At 40.5% G+C, this 26,176-nt stretch overlaps 2 protein-coding genes and 1 non-coding gene across 4 annotated transcripts; all 3 read right to left on the reverse strand.

The window, feature by feature from the left end:
• Positions 1-1,968: 1,968 nt before the first annotated feature.
• Positions 1,969-12,603, reverse strand: mrpl28 (mitochondrial ribosomal protein L28). Of its 2 annotated transcripts, none has more exons than XM_081614785.1 (6): positions 11,432-12,603; positions 3,805-4,118; positions 3,581-3,733; positions 3,353-3,487; positions 3,153-3,239; positions 1,969-2,336 (listed from the first exon to the last, which is right to left on the reverse strand). In XM_081614785.1, the coding sequence occupies exons 1-6, from the start codon at positions 11,577-11,579 to the stop codon at positions 2,241-2,243; spliced, it is 933 nt and encodes a 310-aa protein (XP_081470911.1). In that variant the 5' UTR covers positions 11,580-12,603; the 3' UTR covers positions 1,969-2,240. The 2 variants fall into 2 exon arrangements, with proteins under 2 accessions (XP_081470911.1, XP_008423981.1); XM_008425759.2 differs by lacking the exon at positions 11,432-12,603 and adding an exon at positions 4,599-4,753.
• trnastop-uca (transfer RNA opal suppressor (anticodon UCA)) lies at positions 5,524-5,610 on the reverse strand. The gene has a single exon. It is a non-coding gene; the product is annotated as a tRNA-Sec (tRNA).
• A 5,990-nt stretch (positions 12,604-18,593) lies between the features above and the next one.
• LOC103461039 (uncharacterized) lies at positions 18,594-25,680 on the reverse strand. Its single transcript, XM_081614374.1, has 6 exons — positions 25,339-25,680; positions 23,443-24,093; positions 21,407-21,652; positions 21,056-21,315; positions 20,125-20,312; positions 18,594-19,108 (listed from the first exon to the last, which is right to left on the reverse strand). The coding sequence occupies exons 2-6, from the start codon at positions 24,083-24,085 to the stop codon at positions 18,793-18,795; spliced, it is 1,653 nt and encodes a 550-aa protein (XP_081470500.1). The 5' UTR covers positions 24,086-24,093; positions 25,339-25,680; the 3' UTR covers positions 18,594-18,792.
• Positions 25,681-26,176: the final 496 nt, after the last annotated feature.

The raw sequence follows: 26,176 nt of genomic DNA on the forward strand, positions 1-26,176 counted from the left end.
GTCAAGATATATACAGTTTTGTTTTTTTAAAACTAATTTTCAGTGAATCAAAGAACTTTTAGAGCTTCCAACTTAAATACCAAGTTGTGTTTCCAGTTTGATTTACCTTTGCTTGGATTGTGGATATTCTGGGAAATAATGAACTCAGGGCGATGAGTCAGGTGGGATGGAAACTATTATACCTAAAGTTTGGGATGGATACTTAAAGAGCAAATCAGGTGACATCAGTGATTTTCACTTTAACACTTTTCACTAGTATGACTCAGATGTCATCAAATAGTTCAGTGTAGTGAATCACTTCTGTTTAATAAGTACATACTTAATATAAATTTCAATAAAAAATAAATAAAAATAAACCAGGGTTAGCTTAAAAATGTATACTTTTACTGTTAGTTAGAAGTAGTGACTAAAAGCAGCCAATTAAAACACAAAGAGCCCAGATGTCCGACCAAAAGAGGAAAAAGCTGAATTGAACGCGCCAAATAAGCTCATTGTGCGACACTTTCACAATTTGTTTACTTATTTCATTTTTTCCACAGTGACGGGGGTAATTCCACCCACAACCTCAACCTATACAAGGACATAAAGCTTCGTGTTTACAGGTGCCAAGTTATCGATTGTGCTGCCTGTTGCCTGGTTGCAACACCCACGGGAGTCCCCAGACCAGGAGGGACTCACCGCGTCAACTTAGCTCACCTCTGCGTTCCGGCTGGGGGCAACCACAGAGCAACTGTCACTATACAGAGACAAAAGCGAAACTAGAGGGAGAGAGAGAGAGAGAGAAAAACAACAACCTCGATGCGGTTTTTGCAAACATCAGCACCTTTTTGATCTCCATTGCTCAGACCTGGAAAGCCCTCAGTGTTCACCCAGGCAGATGTGCATTTTACTCCAGCGGTTCTGTTGCCAACAACTACAACCTTGAGTCAGAAAATCCTGCAGATTGTGAAACTTAAAACTTGCCTAGGTGTTGATTTGGTTTTATTGTTGTAGATAATTAATTTATTTAATTTCATAAAACGATATAAGGATTCCATAGTTCAAATGATTCATCTTGCCTATTTTCTTAAATGAGACTTTTATTTTTCAACACATTGGCTCCACCTAGTGGGCAAACACAGTTATAGCTCACAGAAACAAGGCAGGGATTTTGGTCTTTGTTTTATTTTATTGACAGATGATTTCACTTAAGTAGATTTAACTACTTGATTCATCTCTAAGTGATCTGGTTTTGTGAACTTTTTACAAATTAGCATTTTTTTCCCTATTTGCATTACTTTACAAAAAAAGCATTCACATGGCTTTGCTTTACTCCCCCCCATCACAACCACATTGTTTAATTGGGATTTTATGACAGACCAGCAAAAATATTTAAAAAATAGTGCATAGTTTGGAAGTGAAAGAAAAATGACAGATTGTTTTTACCTTGGTTTTGTAAATAATGGGGATGAACGTTTTTGCTCAGTTTCTCATCTCTGTCTCTGCTAGCTGATCACACGCCCCTTTCTTTGCTTTTTTGCAATACGGCTCTGATTTTATTTTTGGATCATAATACGGCATGGTGTTGGGTTGGATTTCATAATCTCCTCTACATCTTTGACTTCAACACTGAAAACATTTAAATTTCTATACAACGTGAAGTTTGGTGAATAACTCGCATATAAAACATCTGATTTTGTTTTGTTGAACAAAAAAATGAAGTATTGGAAAGGATTTTCTTTTTTTTTTTTTAGATCTAAGGGCTTAGATTCTGGTTTCCTAATTGTTACCACGTGTCTGTAGGGTCTATTCAAAGATCTCAGCTCAGCTCTCCATAATCTTTACATACAATGAGAAGCATGAACTCTTCTGGATGAAGGTAACTGAACCATCATCTCATTTCTTTAGGCATTTGAATCCGTCAGAACATCTAGTGAAATGCTGCAGCGGAGAAACTATTTATGGGAAATTACAAGGAGCTGAAACAGGTTCTAATAAAAAAGTGACTTTATTTAATTAGATATACATCTGTGGTAGTACGCCTCTGCCGGTTGGGAGTATTTACAGCGTTTCTTTCTGCGATCCCTGAAGTATTTTGTGCCAGTCTTTTGAAACATGACTGAAATAAATAGACATTATTCCCTCGGGAATTCCTCCTCTGCTTGCTTTCACTGCCGTAGCGTCTCGACTCCCAACGCCGTCGTTAGCGTCCTGGTGGCTCGGCCTGCTTCAGGGTTCAGTCTCTGTCCGGTTCAGATGATTCACTTCTTCTCTGTGACATGCGGCTCTAAAAGTTTCTTGAGCTCAAGCTCCTGCACAAGCTTCTCCACCAAGACCTTAAACTGAGGCTCCGGCTCCTGAAACGACGAGAGGCAGAACGAAACAAAGTCAACAACCTGCAGACGTTTGCACTTTATCGAGTTCATGAATGTGTCGAGTTTAAAAAGGGATGGATAAAAGGTGTATTCAAGTATTTCTGTAACTCCCCCAAAAGAGCTTCATTTAAACAATAAAATGTATCTTTTAATGGATTGGTTCTGCTCTTTTCCAGCTGTAAACATCGATAACATTGACTAAAAGCAAATATCTGTTGGATTAGCCTACATTCCCCGCCTCTCCTCCCTCCCCTAGTTTTCCTACGTCACGATAATTCAGATGATTTCAATCACGATAATCTACTTCAAAGGTTCATGTAGAAGAAAAACAGATGCTGCAGTTTAGGGAACATGGTGGTGCGTGAGGCAGGAGGGGCACAATCAGAAGACATAAACAGAGTTATTCTTTAAAGCTGCAGAGTCTTCCACACATGGTATTCATTGCAACAAATCATTGGACCGGACGGGCAACATCTTTACTTTTCTCTCCGCCTGTATTTTATAACATAAACTCCCCCAAAATTACCTCTTTTTGCATTATTTAAAATAGGATCCTTTATGGAGTTTTGCTTTGAATCTGTTTTTATTAATAATCTGACAGTATTTGCTTAAAGCAACTAATTGTATGAATGTGGATAAAAGTCCGTGCCATGATGACTATGACGTAAAATATGTCGAGAAAAAAAAAAAAAAAATCTATCCTTTCCTTTTGCAGCCCGTCTATCTCAAACCTTCAGAGTTGAACAAACATTTAATAAAATGTCCTTCCTGTAACATAATGACAGCAGGACTGGTTACCCTGTGCTCCAGCATCCTCTGTTTCTCCAAGGCCTCATCCAGGGTCAGACCCACCCACTCCGCCTCTTCCTCTGGGATCTCAAACTGCTGCTCACAAAAAAAAGAAGAAAAAAGATAAAATAGGCATTTTTAAAATTTCTCTCCAGGAGAATTAAAGCAAAATTAATTCTCAAAAGTCGCGTTAATCCGTGGTTAGGCACCTTGTATTTGTTGTAAACGGTCTCCCTCTTGACCGGGTCGTCGGGGTAAAGCTCCGTGTCTCTGCGAGCCAGGCGGAGCAGCATCGCCCTCTTCAGGTTCATCCCCAGCCTAGAGTTCAGGTCCTCCTTGGGTGTCTGAAAAGCGGCGACCATTAAAAGTCAGGAAGACGGATTAATATGGAAAAATAAATAAATTCACGGTACGGCCCGCCCCCACGCTACGCTTACTTTCAGGATATAAAAGTCAAAGCCGAAGGCAGCGTCGATGAGGTCCAGAGTGCGAGGCGTCACATTGATGGTGAACTTGTGGTCCAGGATCTCGCTGTGCAGTTCTCTCCTGAGCACCTGTGGCTTCCAGACCTTCTTCAGGCGGTTGGACATCTGAGCGACAGACGGGTTACAGTGAACTTTGGATAAGACGGCGCAACCCGAGAGTCCGTCTGTAGACTTACTTTGTCATTGTTGGCATATCTGAAGCCGCTTATCCAGCCCTCTCCGCCCCAAAGGCCATCCTGGGACTGTGGGGGGTAGTAGACGGGGATGGGGACGTCCTGCACCCGCTCCTTCACCCCGGTCTTGGGGCTTATTCTGTGCTGGACTCCCAGGGGCCTCCAGTGAACCGGTGTGGGCTCTTTTGGTTCAAGGGACTTCATATAGTGTTTTGGGAGACGGGCGTAGATGCCCTGCTTCAGTTTCATAGCCTCCCACAATTTGGGGGGGTACTTATGAAGAGGCATGACGCACGAGTTTACTTTGAGAAATAAATCTGAAACAGAGGGGGAAGAAAATTCACAGCCTTAACGTTTATATTTAGTGGCAAAACACAAGGTATTTTAATCTTAGTACACGAGGAATAAGATAAAACTAACAAGTAACTTTTCAGTACAACACAGGGGTTTGTTTTAAGTTAATAATTACTTAATATTCATGGAAAAAGTGTTGAGTAAATGAGAAATTGTTTGACAATGGAACATTTTTCCAAAGCTAATCCATAGTAAAAAACACAATAGCGTTCATTTCCATCTACAGCTCTGAAACTCCCCCCCCCAATATTCAATATGGCTTTACTCTGTGTCTGTTATGAGAAAACATATTTGAACGAAGACTATAATAGACATGGTCAGACATTTCATAATGATGCAGGTTAGCAGGAAGCTAATACAGATTAAGACAGCTACACAGGTTACTCCGCAACAAAAATAAAGCTTTACCAAATCTTCGACTGAGATCATTTCAAGGTCCTTACCGGGAACTTAGAAATCAGACAGCTCCACTTAAAACAGGTCCGTTTTTAATTCGTTTTATTCCAAAATTCAAGCCAGCAAGGACATCGTGCAGCAACCATCACACTGGTTGACTTTTACCTCTTGTTCTTCTTCTCCGGAGAAGTGAGAAGAGTGCAATTACAGTGCTGCCCCCTCCTGTCAAATCAATGTCACTGCGGCTCTCGTTCTCTTCCGATAATAAAATAAAATAAAATAAAATGAAATGCTGAGGTCTCAGCAATTCAATGCATATGCTTAGGTGTCAAGGTTAAAATACTTCACTGCCTCAAAAAGTCTATATTGGCGACAAATTTGGAAATTTTTATGTTTGGACACAGTCAGAAAACTATTTTTTTCTCTTCCTCTTTTAAAGATTAGAGTGTCTAAATCTTAGAGCAGCCATTTGTAATTAATAATCCCGCTCTGTCTAATCTTGATGAGGATTATTTACCAGCTACCATGTCTGGAATCTCTGGAGTTGAACTAGTGTCATCTGAAAATTAAATAGCTTTTTGGGTTGTTTTTGATTTAAAATTGTGTCTCTAGGTGAGTGGCTCTTAAAGTTTTCCTCATATGTACAAATTGTGAAAATTATAGTACACAAAAATATATTTCTTCAACTTTAATCTGAAGAGATTAATTAAAAGATGAATTTAAAGAGATTTAAACTTGGGAACAAAAAACACAAGTGAATCCAAAATGTAATGTGAGAAATATCCTGTCAATATGTAACAAAAAAAATCAATCACTAAAAGTTATATTTCACAACGAAAACATCATTCAGCATTTATAAGGAAGAGGAAGTCTCCGATTGGGTTTTTATTTTGAAATACCAGAAAACATCATTGCGGAAATGAAAGTTTCTCCACAATAAACTGGTTTTTATATCTTTTGCTCCTAAATGGCCGCCCGAAAGGTGGAATTGAGCCACTCTGCCGCTAAGCAGCTACGGGTTTGAAGCCCGCACCCCGGACCACCGAGGCTCATCCGGGCACTTTCAACCTGTCCGAACAGCGCTTTTATAACTACTCAGATTAATATCACTTTCACTCACGGTGTTACTTTGATGTATTTCATTTTTCATGTAAACCTTTTATAATACAGTTCACACCTACCACAACCACATCTTACTTATCTTAGATCAGAATTCTCTCTTAATAAACCAAAAACAGGGATGTTTTCAGCTCTGCTATGTGTTATGCAAAGCAGACGCGATTTGATTGGTTGGTTTATATTCTGAGGGTGGAGACGGAACTCTCTTCACAGGTGAAAGATTTTCAGTGAATCCAAGTGAAGCAGTATCATCGTGGTTCTGTTTTGTCAACGACTACTGTGTAAAATCTTTAGCAAGGATCAATATAGAAACCCATGTTTGGTAAATTTATTTATGCTTTTCATGAAGAAACAATAAAATTTTGGCCATGGTTGTAATTACTCATATAGGGTTGCTACCAGTCCCGTAAAATATGGAATCGTCCCGTATTTGGCTGTTAAATGTTGCGTCCCGTGTTGAACCGATACGGGACGCGATTCGTTCCGTATTTCTATAAATGTCCGATAGACACGCCTATCACACACATATTGCACTTAATGTCGATATCTGCACATATCAACATTAAGTGCAACAATAATGAACAAAATAAAACACTGGTGGCGGAAGCTAAAGGACCCCAGAACGCTACGGACTGACGCTGTTGTTACGGTTGCCTAGAAACGGACACTACGCAGCCGCGGTAAGGTGCTATCAACCCGGGTCTTTTTAAAACGTCCTTGACCTGATATTGTCAGGGGACGGGCCAGAGGGGGGCCGGAGGGGCAGTGCGGCCCCGTCATCTGATTGCCCCCCCCCAGATGATTGACATGTAACAGCACCAGGTCATTCCTGTACATTATTTGGAATCATTCTAAGCCAACCTAATATGTAAAGAAGAAAAACAATAATAAATATATGAAAAGAACATGTATAAAACTTTATATACGTCCATGTGATGACATAAATAAATCGATTTTTATCAGGCGTGATACCAGCCTCCTTTATACTCATAAAAACAAGCTGAAATTCTTCTCCTGGATGTTTCAGTTGTGCTGCGCTGTGGTGCAACTCAAAGGCTAAAGCACTTCATACCTGGTGGTGATGGTAAAACACCAATAAGTTATTTATTGATCCTCCGCAAAAAGAAATAAAACAAAGAGGGGCCGACAATGTTCGTAGTTTGGATCAGAGGTGGCGCTGGAGTTTTTTCGTTGCCCGTCAAAGAAAAAAATAATTTTATTTCCAATTTGTAGTCATCAAACGAAACATTTAGTATTTCTCTGCGAGAACGTTTTTGAAATCAGGTAACAGAACTCTGATCGTTTCCTGATCCCGCACTGACTTCCCTCTGCGGGAGAAAAACCCCGCAGAAGCGGATCAGCTGCGCTGGTCGCTCCAAAGCCTCTGGTCCGTTAAAGCGTCCAGATCAGAGATGATTCTCTGACAGATATTGTTCTTATAATGATTAATAATGAGCTCCACGATGTTCTCTGTGCGTAAAGTTGAAACTGTCTGCGCACCAAGTGGTCAGCTGCGCTTGATCACAGTCTGGACAGAAGACGAGGGTGAGGAGGGAATCTGACATATTAACTCAGTTTTTACTGGTTTTGTTTTTAACACACCATTAACTAAGCAGTGTAACTATATTGTATATTTGGCGTTTGTCATCTCATGTGTGATTAATTGGAGCATTTATGCGCATTTATTGCCCAGCCCACTGCGCTTGTTTTCGTCTAACGAATCTGCACTTTAATTTCTTTCCTCCCTCAACAGTCAGCTGATACTCCATTTAAACTACAATAAGTAGATCAACACAACTTGATCACACATTCTCTTTAGTTTTTCTCTGTGTGCTGCAAACTCATTAAATGTAAACTCATGAGAAGCCCGAACCATCATCAGGCAAATAATTCTGGTCTGACCAGAACTACTTTTACCTGTCAAATTACCTGTCAAAACATACTAACGACTATTTAACCGCATTTTTATGCGGTTTAGTTAAAATTCACCTAATTGAATCCAGATCCCATCACGCATAAAGCAGATAAATGCATTTCACCTTTTCCCCGTAGTGACACAAACCACTGACTGTGGCTCCAATAACTTATAACAAATGAAATTAAGCGACTCCACTTAAATTACATCACTTCACCCGCTGGGGTCTGAACGCTCAGCTTCTCAAATTCTTCCTGGTCGCATCTGCAGAGAAACCTGCGCTGGTTTATCGACAGTTGGATCTGTCTGAACCAAACCGAACAATTCAACTCTGCGAGATTTTTCCTTTTTTTTTTTTTTTTTTTTTAACCCTGTCGGCATTTCGGGCGTGCGTTTTTGCCAGGATTTATTTATTTATTTATTTATTTATTTATTTATTTATTTATTTATTTATTTATTTATTTTTGCATGGTTTCGCTTCTCCAAAACGGACAGATGTTACGTCTGCCGCGCTCCTTCTGAGCGTCGCTCTCCTTTTGGGTGCGGGAGGGTAACATCCTCACCTCCATTTGTTAAAACTGCGGGTCGAGTTACGTCTAATTCTTCGCAGCGGCGGAGCCGCGTCCGCATTGGTTGTGCAGTGCACTGCGCATGGATCTAATTAACTTCTGCACCTTAATTTATTTCCTCAAAGTAAACTGCCGGCTCCTCTGTTTAGACTGTAAATGGATAGCTCTACGTTGCATTCTCTTTAGTTTTCTCTGTTCTGTACTGGAGACTGGAGTTAAAGGCGCCATTTCAACTAAAGGTTTGCAATGAGCTTCCTAACCAAGGTGTCCATAACTCTTCAACACGCTGTCAGCTCCCGGTGAGAAAGACGCATTTAGTTCAGTGTCCATGAGATGATATTCAGAAAGGATTTTTTTATTGATTGATTTTAGTTTCCTCTGTGATGAACTCTTTGTATAAAGTCTGTCATGACTCCATGTGCGCCAGTCAAAGGTGTTAATTATAACCTGTCAAATGACAGAGGCAGGGCCGTGCAGAGACCACTAAAGGGGCAGGTGCTCAACAACAAAAAAGGGCACATCTAACTGCATTCTAGGACAGTAGTTCTTCAGAGAAAGGCAGACGCAGAGGCCTGTCAGTGTCTGTTGTATTTCATTACCTCTCTGCTTAAACCGCGACTCCGTACTGAAGCAGAAACAATACGTTCAACGTTTTCCGTCATCTGACAAGTAGCAAGTCTACTCCACTTTATTCACCAAAAACGTTTTTTTATAATTCACCAAAAACGGTTTTATAATCTGGAACGTTCGCTACGTTGAGCTCCAGTTAGCCGCCTCATCTCACTGCGCGAAAGGCAATTGCGTCACGCGTCACGGGCAAAAGGTCAAAGGTAACAAGGTGACTGGAGGGCTTATTATGTTGTACAAAAAATAATAATAATCATTTTAGTACATGTTATTATGTGTCAGAAGAGGGCTTAGAAAATAATAATACAAAAAAATTTAAAAAATTGACCTATAGGGCACTTGGGGGCACGGAGCAAAAAGGGCAGGTACTCAAGCACCCCCAGTTCCCCCCTCTGCACATGCCTGGACAGAGGGGCTTATAGACATCAATATTTCCTACTTTAAAAGGTTTGTTAATGCATGCTTTATTTTGAAATGCTGACATATTTTATGAATTCAGTGTTCAGTGGTCATTTAATGTATTATTAATTCCCCAGACACAGACCTGCAGCTCAGGGGCAGTTCTAGATGGGATCCAACAGGGTACCTAACAAATTATACTAAATAAATGTCTTATGTTAATACTCAGTGATGGATGTTTTTAACCTACACAATTTTACTTTAACAATTAATTAAATATTCTAGTGCTGCACTTTTAGCTGCTGCATGGCAGATGGATCACACTTTCCATCTGCCAGGGATCTTCAACCTGGATCTCTGGAGACAGATGTGGTTCTTTGGCTCATTTAATATATCAAATGATGAAATATTGCTCTGTTTTTTTGTTTGTTTGTTTGTTTCAAAAAACACTGACTAAAATACCAGAATGTTCACATAATTTTTATACTTTTGGCTGTCTGAGGATACATTTTGAATATTAAATCAGGTGTTATGATCAGTTTACCAAATACTTTTTACACTTGCTTAATTAAACGTGTTTAAGGTGTGCTACTCTGATTGGCAGTGGCGCAAAAAGTGGGTATGCAGGGTATGCAACGCATAGGGGCGCAGCACCAGAGGGGGCGCGAAAACCCCGTCTGGAGGGGGCGGCGCGCCGATGATGTTTTCCCGTACACTAATGCGCGCCTTACGCTCCTTCACCTCGCGCACATAACGAGGTAAATGTAGCGAGTTTTACCCTTCACGTATCGTCGCCTCGGGGGGCGGGGGGGGGGGGGGGGGGGGGGCTGAGTGAGCGTCGCTCCTTCACCCTGACGTTCCGTCCCTCGGTCGGGGGGGGCGCCGATCTATGTTTGTGCATCCACCTGAATAATGTGTAGTTGCGCCACTGCTGATTGGAGTACAATTTTGGGGTACTCTAACCAATCTCTATGCATGAACGATTGCTCTATGGATAACTTTTTAAAAACAAAAAACTATCACTGCAGCGGACATCCCACCCCATGAGAGTAGGGCGACGTGCCGTGGGGAGCATCCCTTATTTTTATTTCTGAAAGGGGCCAACCCTAACTGCAGCCTGAAGTTCTGGTTCTGGGTGGATTATTGTAATGTTCAATATAATAAGTGAGACATCAGTGGAGCCATGCAGACAGGAGGGCAGCATCGCTCGTTTATCAAGTCTCATGACAAAATGTTTAACTTCATCTGTGTGTTTTAAAACTCCTCATTTCTGTGAGAACATTGGTGTTACTGAGCTAATTTGTTAACATTTATACGAGACTTGATCCTGATGTGTTTTTACATTTGACACACCTGTTCAGAGTTGCTTTTGAACCATAATAAAAGGAATATTGACCAACATATTTGACATCTATTGATCATCTTGATCAATACAAGATGATCAATGTTAGTCACTGGCTTCAAAGTTGTCTAGTGTACGTTTTTTTCATGACTTTATTTTTGTGTTTTTTATGATGTAAAGCTCTTTGAACTGCTGCAATGTGCTATACAAATAAACTTGGCTAATTGATTTATTCAGTTTTATCCCATTCTTAAGTAGTTTTAATTGAAATTAAAATCATCCGTCCGTCCGTTTTCTTTACACCCTTGTCCCTTAGTGGGGTCGGGTGCCTATCTCCAGCTAACGTTCCAGGCGAGAAAATTAAAAACATATTTTTTATATTAAAATAAGGTGAAGCTTTAACCAAACATTCATCTGGCTGCATTTATAGTCGTGGTTACTTGAAACATTCTTAATTAGAGATTTTCCAGTAGTTATATTTCAGGTGTTCTGATGTCTATGGTTCTAACATACCCATAAATCCAGCATACCTTATGGTAATGGGCATGTGCACATCGATGTTACGTCACATACTACTTACTCAGCAGATTTCTTATAAATCCGTCATACCTGTAGAAGTTCCATTTTGTGTGTTTTATTTCTCAGAAGTTTACGATAAATTTTAATTAATTATTTATTTACATTTTTAACCCTTTGGTTGGTGTTTGAATTGTTAATCTGATTATTATTATTATTATTATTATTATTATTATTATTATTATTATTATTATTATTATTAAAGAATCATTACACACACACGCACACACACACACGCACGCACGCACGCACAGATATATACATTCATATATATCAATGTATCAATAGAAATATACATATACAGTATGAGCTGCTCAGTTCCTGTGCACTTACCTGTGCGTCTGCCGGTGCTGATGATCCATCTGCCGGTCACTCCATGTCCTCCTGCCACCACACCCACCCTCCATCTCTGCGTCTTCATGGTTCCATGTGGCCAATCAGCCGCCCACCTCTGGCTCTTCAGTGGTCCAGTCTGCGCCATTGCAAGCGTCCAGACTGGCCACAACTCCTTGACAAGATAGTGGGTGGAACACGGCCCGTGTTCCACCCACTATCTTGTTGATCAGTTGTCACTTTGACCCCAACACTATACTTGTCCTGTCCTTCTGTGGCCTTTTCATAGATGAAGATGTACCCATTGCTGCAAATGTCAGCTCCACAGTCGATATTTGCCAGTGATACTCGCTCATCCTCTGCCTTAAACACCAGCTCTCCACACATCAGATATGTGTAAAGGCTGCTGGTGTCAGAAGTTGTTGCCTGTTTCCAGCAAATAACTGAGGACAGATGCTTTATCTGACTTCCAGTTTTTATAGGAACTTCAAAGGATGGGTCAGGTATGACAGGATGTCTTATATCATCTGGACTGTGTGACCATGGCAGTATCAGGGTCATCACATCAGTACCATTTAAGAAGCAACCCATCTTTTTGTTGGACTTGCAGGTGCCACAATTTTCTGAAATCCTATTCCAATATTTTCCTAGAAGACTACATGTTGTATCACCTTGTTGTTCCTTCGGAAGAGGAATGACAGCACCCAGGGCATGGATAATTTGTGAAGACTTCTGGCATCGTTCACAACAGTCAGCTGTGTACAGTTTACTGTCTGTGGTGATGCCGTACTGGGCCAGATAGTGCAACATGTAAAACATCAGGACTTCTGGCTTGTCCTGATGTTTTACATCCCTGATATGGAGAGTTTCAAGGAGTTCATTCTGAACAGCAAAGACTTCGTGTGGAGGATTGCTTCAAAGAAGAACCTTGCAAACAATGGTGTCTCTCCAAAAAGATCATCAATCTGCTCAGAAAACTGAGCCACAAACCTTCTGACAATGGTCAAGTTCGTGACGCTTTGCGTGGTGGCATTCATCCAACAATTGAAAAATGAGTTGGAAAATTTGCAGAAGTACATAGCTGGGTCAAGATTAACACCCACGTGGACGAAATCATCTGTGTCATTTTGATTTCCAACTTCAGAGTTTTCTTATTCTTCTGAAAATTCCTCTGACGAAGAAAACTGAGAGACTTCATCAAAATGTTCCCACATATTTCCAGCTTTTGAGCTTCCCGAACGACCGTCCTCATCCTTGGAGGGCGCATCCAATTCTTCAGCATTCATGCTGTAAATATGGTCAAGATCATTTTGAGAGTCATTGTCTGAGCTTTCTTCATCAGAAAACCATTCTTCTGATGAAGAATACTCTGAGAGTTCATCAAAATGTGTCTCAGCAGTCCCAGCAACTCCTTTGTTGAAATAAACATCATTTGTAGCGTCCATGATCTCAAAAAGGTCTGCGGAATTTTGATTTCCATCTTCAGAGTTTTCTTCTGAAGAAGAAGATTCCTCTGACCAAGAAAACTCATACACTTCTCCAAAATGTTCCCACATATTTACAGCATTTGCGCTTCCCGAACGACCGTCCTCAACCTTAGAGGACGCATCCAGTTCTTCAGCATTCATGCTGTAAATATGGTCAGGGTCATTTTGAGTGTCATTGTTTGAGCTTTCTTAATCAGAAAATCTTTCTTCTAATGAAGAATACTCTGAGATTTTATCAAAATGTGATTCAACAGTCCCAGCATCTCCTTCCTTAGAGGAAACGTCATTGTTTGTAGAGTCCATGGTCTCAAAACTGTCTGTGGAATTTTGAATTCCATCCTTAGAGTTTTCATCAACTGAAGATTCTTCCTCCGTTGAAGAATCAATAAAGATTATTTCAAAATCCATCAGACTTTCCTCACTGTCACAGCTTGCTTGAACAACCAGGTCCGCGTGTTCATGGGGAACATCAACACTTTCAAAAGCATTAAGGTCTTCAAAAGTGTTTTCAGTGTTTACTTCGGTATCCCCAGTGAAAGCTTCCAAGTGAGGCTCTGTTTTGATTTCATTAACACTTTCCAAATCAGCAGTGCCCTCAGACGTCAAATCCTCCTTGATGGTTACTTCCTCAACTTTAGAGGAAGTTTCCATGTCTTCCGGCCTAATCTCCTCAAAACAAAAGTATATTGTCCATATATTGTCCTCTTTGCTTTCCACTAAAAGTTCTTCGTCTTGCGCCGAATCATCTCTGTGGTTTGAGTTTTCTTCGGCGACATCCTCAAAACAAAAGTATTTAAAACGTTCGTCAGAAGGGCTCGTGTCTGGAATGTCTTCATCCTTAGTCCTATATCCCAGGAGTTTTTCAACTCCCTTCATCACGAGATAGCCAAGGACCCAACCGATCGTAAGAATCATTTTTACTGCACTGGAAATACTTTCTAAAATCACTCTTTGAAATCGTCTCTCTTGAAGCTTTCTACCGACAATGAAGTTGAAAAGCAAACTGAGGATTCTTGTATTCCAAATGATGATAATAATCTTTTGAACCTTTATGACATCATCAATGAGAACACTGATGGCATGATGATGTCATACAACCATGTGTCAGATTCCTGTTTCTTTAAGTTGCTATGGAAACACAATGAGTTATGTATGATGTAAGACTACTGTCAATTAAAAATCCCTTCGTAGACATCTAAATTCGTGAATGTAAGTCAATAAATGTGCATAAATTTAGGTTTTGTATTTGTCCTGTTTTCCAACTCATACATACGTGTAGAAATCAAACATTTTACCTATGAGAATACCCATAAACAAATAAATTAATACAAGTGTTTTTGATAGGTTTTATAGAGAGAGTAAGTATTTTTCCAGAAGTTTGACACACGTCACATTTAGAAACTGGCTCTAAGCCATCGGCTTGATCTATTATGAACTGAGTGAGGAGGATCCTCTTAAACTTATCATGTCTTGCCTTAATTGCTTGCTCTGTTCATAAGGACAACATTTGACAACATCTAATAATTACATTATTATTATTATTATTATTATTATTATTATTATTATTATTATTATTATTATTATTATTATTATTTTACATTTGAACTCAGTGACAAGGATGATTCACCAAGCAGATCATCAGCCAAAGAATTTTATGTTTAATCTCACCTTATTTATTTATTCTTTTTTACCTTTTCTCATTCTCTAACACCCCCCATCTCAGCCTCTTTACTGTGTGCTTATGAATCGCCCTTTTGTGAGATCTTCTGTTTACTCTTTACCACTGCAGCATAAAGTGACACTCAAACCCAAAACATTTGCAATGGAGGTTTTGTTCTTAGTTTGTTTCTTTGATTCATCTCCAGCTAACGTTCCGGGCAAGAGGCAGGGGTCACCCTGGACAGGTCACCAGTCTGTCGCAGGGCAACACAGAGACAGACAGGACACTTAGGGACAATTTAGAGAAACCAATTAATCTGACAGTCATGTTTTTGGACTGTGGGAGGAAGCCGGAGTACCCGGAGAGAACCCATCATGCACAGGGAGAACATGCAGAAAGACCCCGGGCCGGGAATCGAACCCAAAACCTTCTTGCTGCAAGGCAACAGCTCTACCAACTGCACCAATGTGCAGCTGTGTTATTAATCATGTTGTGATAAATAATAATAATAAAAAAACACAATAAAATTAGCATGGCAGCAACTGTTCAGTCCTTTGTGGCACCTGAGTTTTCTGTTTAGTGATGATTTTCCTCTTAACAGTTCATGAAAACATGACATTTAAAATTTGATTATTGCCTCAGACCAATGAAAAATGTTACTTTTAAAAAACAGAAAAGTATGCCAAGAAGCTACTTAAAGGTTATTAATTTCAAAGGGTACTTTTAATCTGACAAGACTCATAAAGACATTTTTAATTATTGAGTATGACTGTCGTATCTGCGCTTTGAAAATGGTTGAGCTGAACGACTAACACTGGGTGAGTTTGAGAAAATATATTTTCAGGAACATAAACGAAACGTAGGAACATAAACATTGATCACTCACAATGCTTTTATGAAATGCTGAGTGTAATGATTCTGTGTAACAACAGGCTGTTATAACCAAATGTTGTGTTTCTACATGAGAACCAACCATTCATTAATGCATTGGTGTGGATTATCAGTCATCAGGACAAAACCATCCTAATGCTGGTGTTGGTCGTGTCTTTAGCTGACTGATGTTGTTACTTCTGTGCTGCGGTTGTTAACACATCTTCTTGTTTTCACATTTGGATTTCTTTCTGAGGTTGGCAAGTAGGACAGGGCTTGTGCAGATCCACATGTGGTTAGAGCTTAGTAATCATTTAGCCAACCTGTCGCTGCAACGGTGGTGTAGAGCAACACAAAACACAAACACCAGAGTTCACACTAGATGCCACCATGCAGCCGAGTGAACACAGCTAGCTGGCTATCTGTCAGAAGGTTCAGCAAATCTGTTGTGGAAATCTGAGTTCAAACTGAAATAATGTTAAATATTTTTGGATTTTTGATCAGGAAAAAAAAAGGCGAAAGAAAAACAAACAAACATGAAAAACGTCTGACCTCAAAGTAGAATTTATTTTTACTATTTCCACCCATTAATCCAAAAACTGACAACTGATCATCAGCTTGAAAAAAACATAACATTCATAACCATGATAAAGGATATGTGCAGCAATTGATACTAGGAGCAATTAGAAAATCTATTAATATCCAAAAAGCTGTCTTTAATCAACGTTAATGAGTAGATAGCTTTTATGTTTTATTTCATCACCAAGCAGGGCATATCTAAATATAAAATTACCATTTCAAAAAGCACTCAAAGCTGATAAATCAGTTCTCTAAATCAGTGACGTACAGAATTTCAAAAAATTGTACATTTATTTCTTTCAGTGTAAAATATTTTATGATGTTTGATACTTTAATGAAAAAAAAACTAACATTTGCTGCACTTCTCCATTTATTCTGATAAAACCATAAAACAGCCTAATAAGCAATGATCATCAGTGGTCATTTACAACAAGCATTAAAGCATTAAACATTATAAAAACTTCATAATAATATCAGTGAGCATGACACTATACACACTCAGAACCCTTTGATACAAATACAAACAATTATTATTACCATGACATAATAAGTTTTGTACAAAGAAGGAAAATGGAACCATTTGCTTATTAATAATATCAGCCAAAATAATGCTAATGGTCATTTAAGGAACAAATCATACAAATAGACATCAATATTTCCTACTTTGAAAGGTTTGTTAATGCTTTCTGTATGCTTTATTTTGAAATGCTGATATATTTCGACTAAAATACCAGAATGTTCACATAACTTTTATACTTTTGGCTGTCTGAGGATACATTTTGAATATTAAATCAGGTGTTATGATCAGTTTACCAAATACTTTTTACACTTGCTTAATTAAACGTGTTTAAGGTGTGCTACTCTGATTGGAGGACAATTTTGGGATACTCTAACTGACCTCTATGCATGAACGATTGCTCTATGGATAACGTTTTAAAAACAAAAAACGGCGCCATAAAATAATGTCTATCACTGCAGCGGACGTCCCACCCCATAAGAGTAGGACGACGTGCCGCGGTGGGCGTCCCTTATTTTTATTTCTGAAAGGTGGCAACCCTACTTATATAATAGAACTACCCATGAACTGAAAAGTGCAACAATCTAAATATTGTATGTTATTGTATTGCATTGTATAATATGATATCATTATTGGAATGACAGCACTATTATACAATACCTACTGTAAGTTAGTTTTATGAAAAATAGGTTGGAAATACTTGTTTCTTCTGCTAGCATTTTCTATTTTCTTACATCATTTATCTTTACCAGTTATTTACATTATTATATAAAGAATTTCCACATAGCTTTATATTTTTGTCTGTTTGATAACTTTATTTTTGAACAAGTTAAATCAGCTGTTAAGCTCAAACAGCTGACATGCAGTCTGGTCTGCAGTGACGCACAGAAGCCCCACTCTTCATCATCCATGGCTTTGGATTTTTTTTCCTCCCATCTATTAGGTTCAGAAAATTTATCTCGATTTTAAAAGATTTAAAAGAAAAAAAAATCTGCAGTTGATTTTCAACTCAAGTAAATAATTAATGTCCAAGCAATGCCATCAAATCAACCAATTTGGGGGAATTTTCAGACTATGGTCAAATTCCCCCACTCTCGCCAAACTCTATTCTGCGGGATCAGAGATGACCTGCGGTCATTGGTTTGCATCCCACACTCCTGATGATGAGAACGCAGCCTGCTGGTGAAAGCTTCAACATACAGATGCTGTGGGGGACGGAGGCCATCTGCCTGGAGGAAGTGTGGAAGTGTCTGGTGCTGAGGAAGCCTGAGGGAATGAAATCTGTGGCCTTGGGAGGACAAGAAAATTCAATAAACCTTTCAATACTAGGTATGTTCTCTCTCTGTTGCTATGCTTATCTGTTGATGCACATATATTAGGTGTTTAGAGAGTTTTATATCATTAGAGTGGCCAGTGTCTTGATTGTTGCTGCACCACTGAGGTGCTTTTTATTAAAAGAGAAAAACCGCACCATTTTCTATAAAACGAGTCCATGTTAATTTTAATATTCTCAATCTATGGGTGTTTCTCTTGTTTGTTCCATCTGTTTATTCTGCTCCATGTTTGGAAAGCAAAGGCTCGATTGGACCTAACCCTATCCCTGAAAATAACTTAAAAGAAAAATTACTTGGCAACTTAAGGCCTTGAAATTGGGTCTCCGTCTCTTTAAAAACTCCTGCTTTTTTTGAAACTCCGTTTCAGTTTTCCGTTGTCACAACACCGCTCCTCTATTAACCCTTAAACAGCGTTTTTACCAGCATTGCACTGAGAAGCAGCTTGTGTAATGAGCTCAGCTGATGCTCAGCTCCACCAGGTGTTTGCTAATTGCTGCTGGCTAGTCTGAAGGAACTCCAAGGGGGACCCCCAGGAGAGGGTTGTTTCTTGAGGCTGCCCCTCCAAGGAGGGGCTTTGTCACAAAGGCGGGGCTAAGTCCACCCAGGCATTTAGCACAGCTGAAAGGATTTCTCAAACATGCATGAAACAGTCAAAGTAACACTCCAAGTATGTTTTTGGGGAATAACATAATAACATAATGTAACACCCAAAAAGTTGATTTTATGTAATACTGTAATTTATTTAACATCACCCATATGGAATTGAAAAAGTAAAGCATTTCCATAATCAAATAAAGAAACAAAAATGGATTGAAAATCTTTGGAATAACACCTGTTTACATAAAAACACTAACAGAAAATAACATCTTGTGCTATTTTCCGCCTTCACCTTCTTATCAGGTAAAAACAGAGAGTCAGAGGAACGTGTTCTCGATGACCAGAGTCTGAGGATCCTCCTTGCTCTCTCCAGTTCCTGGTCTCTGAACGCTCCGGGTCTGCTCCTCCGTCCGTTCCAGGAGGGAGCAGCACATGCTGGCTGCACAGGCTTTCCCACAGGCAAGGCTGCAGGGTGGGAGAGGACGAGAGCAGGGGTCCTCTCTGTGGACGAAGGTGGCGGCTTCATCTCCTCTGATCGAGGAAGACGAGGAAGTGAACTCTGGCTGAATAGTGCTGCAGCTCACACCCTCGTTCTGCAGCACTTTGGTGACTCCTGACATCAGATCAGCATAGCTGGACAAATAAAAATACATTAGTATACATAAGGCATCAATAAATACATTTATGTTGAATTCTTATGAATCATACGTTATATAAATTCAGGGGTTTTTTTTGTTTTAATGGTGGTGCATGGCCTCTCTTCCCATTGTAAATCACCGGTATACCAACATGACGAAGGTGAAAATGCTGGGGTAATCCACTCGGATGATTTACAGATTGTTTTAACACGGTTAAAGTCCGCTTTGGCATTTTGTCCTCTTTGACTTGCAATGAACTTTAACCTCTGGTTGGTACTAACTGCAGGTAAAAATACGAGAATCTCACTGGAAAAACCAAACTATTCCTTTAAAATACGATACAGACTGGAAGGCAAAGAGCGACGCTGAATTAACCAAAGTAGGGATTAAATCCCAAACATAATCTACATAAGTGAAGTAAGTTTGTTGCCTTATGACTGCAGGTTAACTCATGATTCTGTTGGTGAATGGAGCATCTTGAGATGAGGACAGTTTTTAAAAGACTGTTGTTCAAAAAAAAGAAAAAAACAAAACAAAAACGCAACTTTCCTCTAAGGTCAACATAACAGCAAACAGAAACCCTTTTCATGGTTTCCTGTTTTGCTTCGGGGTTGGTACTCTGATATAAGAACATACTGAACCGAAAAAACAATCAGTGAAATGTTTGCACCAGCGCTGTCTGTGAGACATATTCAGAAAAGTTAAATCCAGAGCAAACTTGCTTGAGTGTAATATTTTATCAAATAAAAATAGACTGTTAACCAAGCAACCTAAAAACTAATGAAGACATCTCTGCAAATGTGATTCTAACTTATATTTTCCAGTGCTTCTCTGTACCCGTCCCAGTTAAATGAATCAAAAAGACAACTAGGCTGAGATCTTCATGGTCTCGAACCAGCCTTCAAACTTTTTAAAGCCCAACTCCACCATATTTAATCAATAAATACATTTCAGCCCGTTCATATTGCTTCCAACACAAGAATCAATTGTCACGGCAGAATTTGACTTCACCTGTTCGACGTAAACCCGGTGTGGCAGTGGACGTGGACAGAGGCCACTGTGAGCGACTCAGTCAGCTGCCAGACGTGGAGCTCGTGCACAGCCTGCACCCCGGGAACGCCGGCAAGCCTCCGGCCGATGTCAGACACGCGCATGTGTGGAGGCGAGGCCTGAAGGAGCAGCATGCCGTACCTGTACACCTGCAGGGATGCAATGCAGAAACACAAAAACCAAGCTACGTAGAGCAGACCTCATTGGTTGGCACCCTGAAAGATGAGTTAAAAAAAAAAAAAGAGTAAAACAAATAAAAATGATAAATATTCCGGGCACCTTATGCTTACCCAGTGATATGTTACTGGGTAACCATAAGAAGATGGGGCCTGGATGGGTTCTTTGCTCAGTTGGAGCCCATATGGTGACCAGATTTTCCCAACATAAAACCTATTTAGGTTTATAAAATGGGGCCATTATGGAGACAATCCTATATGGGGCCCATTTTTCAGCCCATTTCCAACCCATATTGGCCCCACATGAAAGTTTTGTTGGCTGGGTCTGCTCTTAGATCTGTCCAAACGATTCGGGAACAACGCCTGAATAAGACGTTTCTTCCGATGGCTGATTGATAGATGACGAGCGTTAGCGCTACAGCTGAATTATGAATATATCTCATGTAACTGTTTACATTAGTTGCTATTTTGTGAACAAGCTTATTAATGTGTGATTTTAATGTATTTCTTATTTAATGGAAATACCGCAATTGCAAAATTGTGTTTTTTTCGACAAGGATTTGTGTTCCTCTGTAATGGAAACGCGGCTGTAGAAAAACAGGCCGTCTTCAGTCAGTGGCTTCTTCAAATTTGTTGCAATACAGACAGCTACAGGAGGTCTTCCCTATCTACTACCTACAACGTCTCTTTAAGGACATAAAAGCTGACAGAGTGACCTGCGGCACAGACGTTGCAATCAGAGTGATGACAGCCAGCATGGAGAGGCCCGGGTCCAGATAGACCAGGACGCTGCAGGCTCCAGAGCCGTGCAGGAGCCGTGGAACGACCAGCGTCACGAGGCTGTTGATCAGAGCCAGGAGGGACGTAAAGAGTCCCTGGATGACGAAGACCAAGGACAGGAGGCAGAGGGCCCAGCGGCAGCTCCGTCCAGACGATGGCTTGTCCGCTGAAGAGGGTTCATGTGTATTCTGACTGTCTGCGATCGGAGGAAACAGAAACAGTTATAAAAATAAAACAATGTCCACGAGCATTTTGGATGAAAACGTCAATTATCTGAACTCTGTTACCAGGATGCCCCGTGCACATGTGGTAGTTCAGACTCCCTCTCTTTGAATGCGCAGCACTGCTCTCTGCGTCAGCGGGTTCCTGCAGCTGAAGCTCCGTTCTGCAGTCGTGGTGAGGCAGGTTGGGAGTTCCTGGATTACAGAGGACAAGTGCCCCGCTGTGGAGACAGCGGTGTGCTGCAGTTTGAACTTTGGACGGGACAGAGAGCTCCTCTTTGTCTTGGCCTTGGGACTCCTCGGCAGCGCAGACTGTGGGAGTGGAGCAGAGGAATGGAAAACAAGGCCCTGCGTGTTATCTGTGTTCCAGCTGAACATACACACCGTTCTCTTAAGATTTTTAAATCGAATAATAAAGTTTCTTTTATGTTTGCCTCGTAAACCGCTATTCTGAGGTTGATAATTTCTAGCAAAAGTATTTATAATGTTTCAGTGTTTTTCACACTTTGTTCAGTTCCAGCCACAAGATAAAATGTATCCACATTGGGATTTCAAAAGACAGACCGAGGAAGTGAAGTTATTAGTTAATTAAAACCAGTGCGACCAACAAACTTAAGAAACCACCTAAACATAGTCAGCCTGCATGTGCAGAAGTTTATAACAGGAAAAAGCTTTGAACAACATACAGGGAACTGTTCAGCTCTTCATCTGAAAACAGAGTGTGGTGAAAAACTACACACCTACCATCAGTTGGTAGGCCGGGCAACAAGGGCATCAATCAGAGAAGCAGCCAAGAGGCCCATAGTAACTCTGGAGGAGCTGCAGAGACAAACCTCAGGTGGGATAAGTTGTTAACTTTTCCGGCCTTTATGAAAGAGTTGCAAAAACAAAGTCGATGCTGAACGAAGGTTAGTAGAAATCTGGTTTGCGGTTTGCCATCAGTCAGGTAGGGGACAGAGCAGACAGGAGGAAGAAGATGCTCTAGGTCAGATAACGGCAAAATCATCGGGGCAGTATTATGTAAAATCAACTTTTTTGAGCATTACTTCATGTTCTAATGTCATTCACTCATCAAAAACTCATCAAGTCAGTGTTGCTTTGATTCTTTCATGCATGTTTAAGAAAATCCTTTAATCCCTTATGGCAACCATTCAGCTGAGCAAAATGCCTGGGTGGAACCTAGCTCCGCCTTCGAGGACGAAGCTCCTCCTGGGAGCTGCAGCTTCCAGCCGAGCTCCTGCCCCTAGAGTAGCTCCGTCCTGGTACTCACCCACTCTGCACATCCGCTGAGCTTCTCAGAGCAATGCTGGTAAAAACGTTAAACGCTGAATACAGAAACGTCGTGGTGACATGTCGAAGGCAGAGCGTCGGAAAGAGTAGTTAGAGGCCCAACTTCACGGTGTTAAATTACAAAATCAAATTTCTTTTCTTGTCACGTTTGATACATTGAGCATTTTTATAGCAATCTGAGGTAACAGTTACTTGACTGTGCTATACATTAGCACAATGTGCCTGTAAAATACGTAACGCCGCCTCTTTAAAAGGTTTTGGCCTATGTGTGGCTGAAACCTAACACAAAACTTCATCATGAATGCAGCAGGACAATAATGGTGAAACATGATGATGCTAGTATTTAACTGTGGTGTTATTTTTTTTGGGGGGGGGGGTGGAAAGAAACAAGGCAATCCTACAAGTAAAACCTGGTTAGAGGCTGCAGAACATTTAACACTGTGACGGATGTTCACCTTCAGAACAACAACCTTCAGTTTACAGCCACATCTGTGATTCTGAGTGATTTAGACAAGATCATATTCTTCTTAGATCCACTTTAGATTCTGTGGCAAGACATGAAAATTGGTGTTTGCGGAAAAACTCGATGTTGCAATCAAAGTATGGAAAAATATCGATTCAGAGGGATCAATAATATGTATATTATTACACACTTTTGTCTGCGATGCTAAATAAAACGATTCGTTTGCTAAATTCCATGTAGAAGAACTGGTATTCTTAATATGTTCTGTGTGTGATGGGGAAAAAAAAAAAAAAGGATTCGTTTTGTTTTCATTGTTGGAGAGGTTTCGTGGTGTCTGTGCTGCCGTCACCTTTGTAGTTCATTTCAAGGCGAGGTTGTGTCTCCGCCCGCCGCCTGCAGCTTCCCGCCTTCTTATCCAGCAGCTCATCCCAGTCCAGGACAAACAGCAGCGTCTTATGGAGCAGACTCCCCGCTCCAACCACCACAGGCAGCAGCGGGTGGTGAACCGGGTGGGGCTTCACTATGAACCCCATGATTTCCAAGAAGTAGGCGACGCACAGAGAGACCAGGAGGAGGTGGGAAATGAAAACACCCACAACACGCTTCCTGCTGTCGGGGAACGACAGGCCGCAGCTCGGAGCTGCTGGGGAAACATGTTTTTGTGAGTCAGTCGGTGCAGCCGGGTCTCGGCGGGGCTGTTCTCCGGCGGACTGAGCTCTGGGTGGAAGTTCGGCAGGTGGACCTGAATGTGAAGGAGGAGGAGGAGGAAGAGCTCCCGAGGAAGAAGAGGAGGAGGAGGAGGCAAGCGCAGAGGAGCGGGTGCAAGGTTTGACGAAGCCCTCAGTCTGGTGGAGAGCCATGTGGAAAAGGATGAAAAATGTATGGAAGCCGTCCACCATGGTGATGAGAGACTTACACAGCTGACTGACGGCGATCTCACACAGCAGCAGCAGCACGGTCACCCCCATAATGCACCACTGCCGCAGCCTCATACCTGACACTGGGAGACAAATTAAGAAAAAAAATAAAAAATAGGTGTAAAGTTTAAAAGAGCACAACACTGTGCCTCATTTCGTCCTGCTACAACTACCTGCGTGTTTTTACTGGGACAGAACAACATAAAGTAAGTTCATGATTGCAAGTTGGAAGGAAAATTATAAATGGCTGCATACGTTTGATAATTTTACTTTTACAAAAACACTAAATTGTGTGCTTGGCAGAAAGCTAACCCTGCAAATCATCCTGATTAAAAACTCTCCCAACAATGACCACGGTGGTGGAAGCATCATGCTGTGGAATTACTTTTCTTCAGTAGGGACAAGGAAGCTGCTCAAGAGTTGATGAGGGAATAAATGCAAGACAATAAAAAAAAAACAAAAAAAACTTTTCAGTTTATTAGAGCAGAGACTGAGAACCAGACCTTCCTGTCCAACATCAGTGTCTGACCTCACAGATGCGCTTGGACACTCTCCTAAACCAAAACTCTCCCAAAAGAGTTGAAACCTTTACCTATAAAAGGGAGGACTGATCACATTAAACCCTCTGGATGATGAATAAGATTTCAATTAAGTTCTTACAGTGAAGCCCAAAAATATTTATACCCCTGGCACATGTTTCTGCTGACAGGAAGTAGTATTACAGTATTAATGTTCACATTAACTGGAGTGGGCCAGCAAGAGTCCTGACTTAAATCTGACAGAGAATCTATCAACTAAGACGAACTGTCAAAAAAACAAACATTGAAAACGAGCAAAAACCTGGCCAGCAAATATAAGATGACTTTGATTGCTGTAATGAAAATTCAGCAAATGCTTTTGGAAATGCTTAAAAGTTTTATTTGGGGTATTTTCATTAGAAATAAATGTTTTAGTTGAGTGAAAACTAATTTGAATGTCTCCGTTTTAGTCGTGCACTCCCTCCCTGACGGTACGTTTCACATGCCTGGATTATTTAGCTAGTCATACTGACATGTATTTATTTAGGCAGTAGATGCACGTTGTTTCAAAGTAGAAGGGAAGAACATTGAGATCAGTCTCCCACAGGACTTCGCATTTATGGAAAAAAAACCAAACATTTTGAGCATTTGGCAAGAAAATAAAATAAAATGAAACATTCTTTCAAATGAGGGAATTAAAATATATATACTCCTGATTTTAGGTAACTAACTAACTAACCAGAGTTCTATGCAGAACTTTTTTTCTCTCCATGAAACGTACACAAAGTAACAAATTTAAAATGTATTTACCCCAAAGAAGCAGACGAGGGAAGACAAGCTTAACTCCTGGATAGAATCTGTGTAGCGCATGGATGTTGCTCCCTCTTCGGTGCACCGTCCTCTTCCTCCTCCTCCTCCTCCTCCTCCTCGGCTCTAATCACAGTCATGTGAGCAGGAGAGGAGGGTGGGCGCTGTTACTCTCTCAGTCGTCCCTGTTTGCGTTCCCCTCCTCAGCATTTTGGAGGGACACAATGCAAACCCACCAAGTCAAGTCAAGCCCACATTTCACGCAAAACTGTTTGCACTCAAAATCCGCATTGAGCTGTCAAGGTTAGAAACTAGGACCAGATCACATCAAGAACCGCATCATGGAGGCCTGGGAGAAAGATTAAGATAAGTTAAAGATGACCTGAGAAAACACAAAGGTTTTTTAAAAATGATTGTTTAATTTATTTCTTGTTAAAACATGAATTAGCTGTAATTAAATATATTTATTTGGCAACAGGTGGTCAGTTTTACAGGTTTACAAGTTTCCTTCAGGCTTGACAGTCAGCTGCCAAACAACTGCAATCAGGAAAAATCATTTAAAAAGAAACTGTCTGACAACATGAAGTAGACCAAAAGTGCCCTAGTCAAAGCATGGGCCTAAATCTGATTGGGAGGCTTCAGTGTGGCTGATTAAAACAATTCAGTAGAGAAAATGGGCTAAAACACCTGAACTCACACATTTTGTATTCACTCTGGTTATCCTTGTTTGACAAGAAAACAAAAACGTTAAGAATCTCTGATAAATAGTTTTATAATTAAAACACATTTGTGCAAATTAACACTTCTGCACCGCTCCCAGTTTTTCTGAACACGATGAACC

The sequence above is a fragment of the Poecilia reticulata genome, chromosome 13, assembly GCF_904066995.2.
Source record: "Poecilia reticulata chromosome 13, P_reticulata-male-v2, whole genome shotgun sequence".
Taxonomy (NCBI): Eukaryota; Metazoa; Chordata; class Actinopteri; order Cyprinodontiformes; family Poeciliidae; genus Poecilia; species Poecilia reticulata.

Excerpts from the sequence above, each read along its gene's own strand:
- LOC103461039 (XM_081614374.1), bottom strand. The coding sequence starts at position 24,085 with ATGAGGCTGCGGCAGTGGTGCATTATGGGGGTGACCGTGCTGCTGCTG. Across the intron at positions 21,653-23,442 it reads CCTTGAAATGAACTACAAAG|TCTGCGCTGCCGAGGAGTCC; the intron begins GTGACGGCAGCA and ends CCACTCCCACAG. Across the intron at positions 20,313-21,055 it reads TTGCAACGTCTGTGCCGCAG|GTGTACAGGTACGGCATGCT; the intron begins GTCACTCTGTCA and ends GCATCCCTGCAG.
- mrpl28 (XM_081614785.1), bottom strand. The coding sequence starts at position 11,579 with ATGGCGCAGACTGGACCACTGAAGAGCCAGAGGTGGGCGGCTGATTGG. Across the intron at positions 4,119-11,431 it reads CAGCACCGGCAGACGCACAG|ATTTATTTCTCAAAGTAAAC; the intron begins GTAAGTGCACAG and ends CCTCTGTTTCAG. Across the intron at positions 3,240-3,352 it reads CCGTTTACAACAAATACAAG|CAGTTTGAGATCCCAGAGGA; the intron begins GTGCCTAACCAC and ends TTTTGTGAGCAG.